This window comes from Mycetomoellerius zeteki, unplaced genomic scaffold, assembly GCF_001594055.1.
Source record: "Mycetomoellerius zeteki isolate Tzet28-1 unplaced genomic scaffold, Tzet1.0 scaffold2047, whole genome shotgun sequence".
Classification (NCBI taxonomy): domain Eukaryota; kingdom Metazoa; phylum Arthropoda; class Insecta; order Hymenoptera; family Formicidae; genus Mycetomoellerius; species Mycetomoellerius zeteki.
This window is the reverse complement of record NW_017257007.1, coordinates 1-1,599: the sequence shown is the minus strand read 5'-3', so window position 1 is coordinate 1,599 and position 1,599 is coordinate 1. Positions and strand designations below refer to the sequence as shown.

The 1,599-nt window shown below is 28.1% G+C and overlaps 1 protein-coding gene across 1 annotated transcript; it reads right to left on the bottom strand.

Annotated features, from left to right (window-relative positions):
* Positions 1 to 112: 112 nt before the first annotated feature.
* On the bottom strand, positions 113 to 1,299 carry LOC108720197 (uncharacterized; the record flags this gene model as incomplete). Its single annotated transcript, XM_018447635.1, has 4 exons — positions 1,107 to 1,299; positions 573 to 732; positions 423 to 448; positions 113 to 309 (listed from the first exon to the last, which is right to left on the bottom strand). Coding segments are annotated over exons 1-4 (500 nt in total), but the record flags the coding sequence as incomplete, so codon positions are not given.
* Positions 1,300 to 1,599: the final 300 nt, after the last annotated feature.

Below are 1,599 nucleotides of genomic sequence, written 5' to 3'. Positions count from 1 at the left end.
CTCCACCTGGCAACACATCTCTAAGGTGCGCCAGGACTTTTGGGCGCGTTGGAGTCTCGAATATTTAAACGAGCTTCAAATACGCCATAAATGGAACAAGGACGAGCCAAACCTCAACCAAGGAGATGCAGTTCTCATCAAAGACAAGGCTCTGCCGTGCACCCAATGGGCATTAGGCCGAATTACGATGCTACATCCAGGCAACGATGGAGTCGTACGCGTGGCTACCATTCGAACAGCGGCCGGCGAAATCAAAAGATCGGTTAAATCGTTATGTCCGCTCCCAACCGGATAACCAATAAGCGATATCTATATCCATTTATACACTTAAGTTATCCGCTATATTGTATACGAGAACATGTTATGTAACGACCTAATTTATAATTGATCAGTACACCCTCTCAACGGGGGATATCCGTCACATTTGCAAAGGTTTTATGAACAGCTTCTGTGTGTTTGAGACATAAAAAGTTATTGAAAACATTGTAATATAAATATGCATGTTTAGACAAATTTTTTATTATATTAAAAAAATTCAACTTAAAATTATATTAAAAATACAGTACACTTACGTATAATTATTTGTGCAATACGTAAATTTTGGAAGCTTTCTTTTGTTTTCTTTCCTGCCCAGCTAAAATTTTGTGCCAAGGTATCTGTTACAGTTTTACGTAATATGTTACGTATCATAATATGCGCATTATGTCCACCTACGTGTTGAAATATATTAAGCTAAAAAAATATACAAATTTAAATATTAGTTTAATATATAGATTTCATATATTAATTAATACAAAATAATTAAAATAAATTATAAATCAATTTTTACATGAATATACATATAAATCTGCATTACAAACATAAATATACATAAGGTTAAAAAAAACACATTAAAAGAAATGAGAAAAATTAAGGAAAATAATATTAAAAACGTTATTAAAGTTTCAAATATTAAGTATAGAATACTTTTAATATTTGAAACTTTAATAACGTTTTTTAGTATTATTTTCTTTAATTTTTCTTATTTCTTTTAATACGTATATATATGTATATGTATATATATATATATAATGTGTGTATGTGTGTATATGTCTGTGATATCGTACTACTGCGTTTTTGAATTCTATTTCCTGCAATTTTTTTTCAAAGTCTGTTAACTCTTGAAGCGTAGTTATAGGCAATTGGACATCAATTTCTTCATCGAAAGAATTGAGTGGTTGCATTTTGTTGTCGAGTATATCAATTTTGTTTTCAATAGTATTAAGTTTATATATAACTTTATTTAATTTTTGAAAGGTTATTTTCTTAAATTCTGAAACAATATATATTAGTTTATTAGTTATTGTAAAAAATACAAATATTTATTACAAAAAGCCATAAAATAAATTTATTTGTCTCTTAAATATGTTATTGTTAAAAAATCTATGAGTATATGTAAAACATACCGTTCGTATAAGTATCTTCGTCGTTGTTTCCATTAAGTTTCTTCGTAAAATTTCTTTCTGAGCTATTTTTAGAAACTTGAGTGTTAATATCTCTACCTAAAGAATAAAAAAGATTAATAAATATTTTTCTTAAAATTATATGCATTCCTTATAA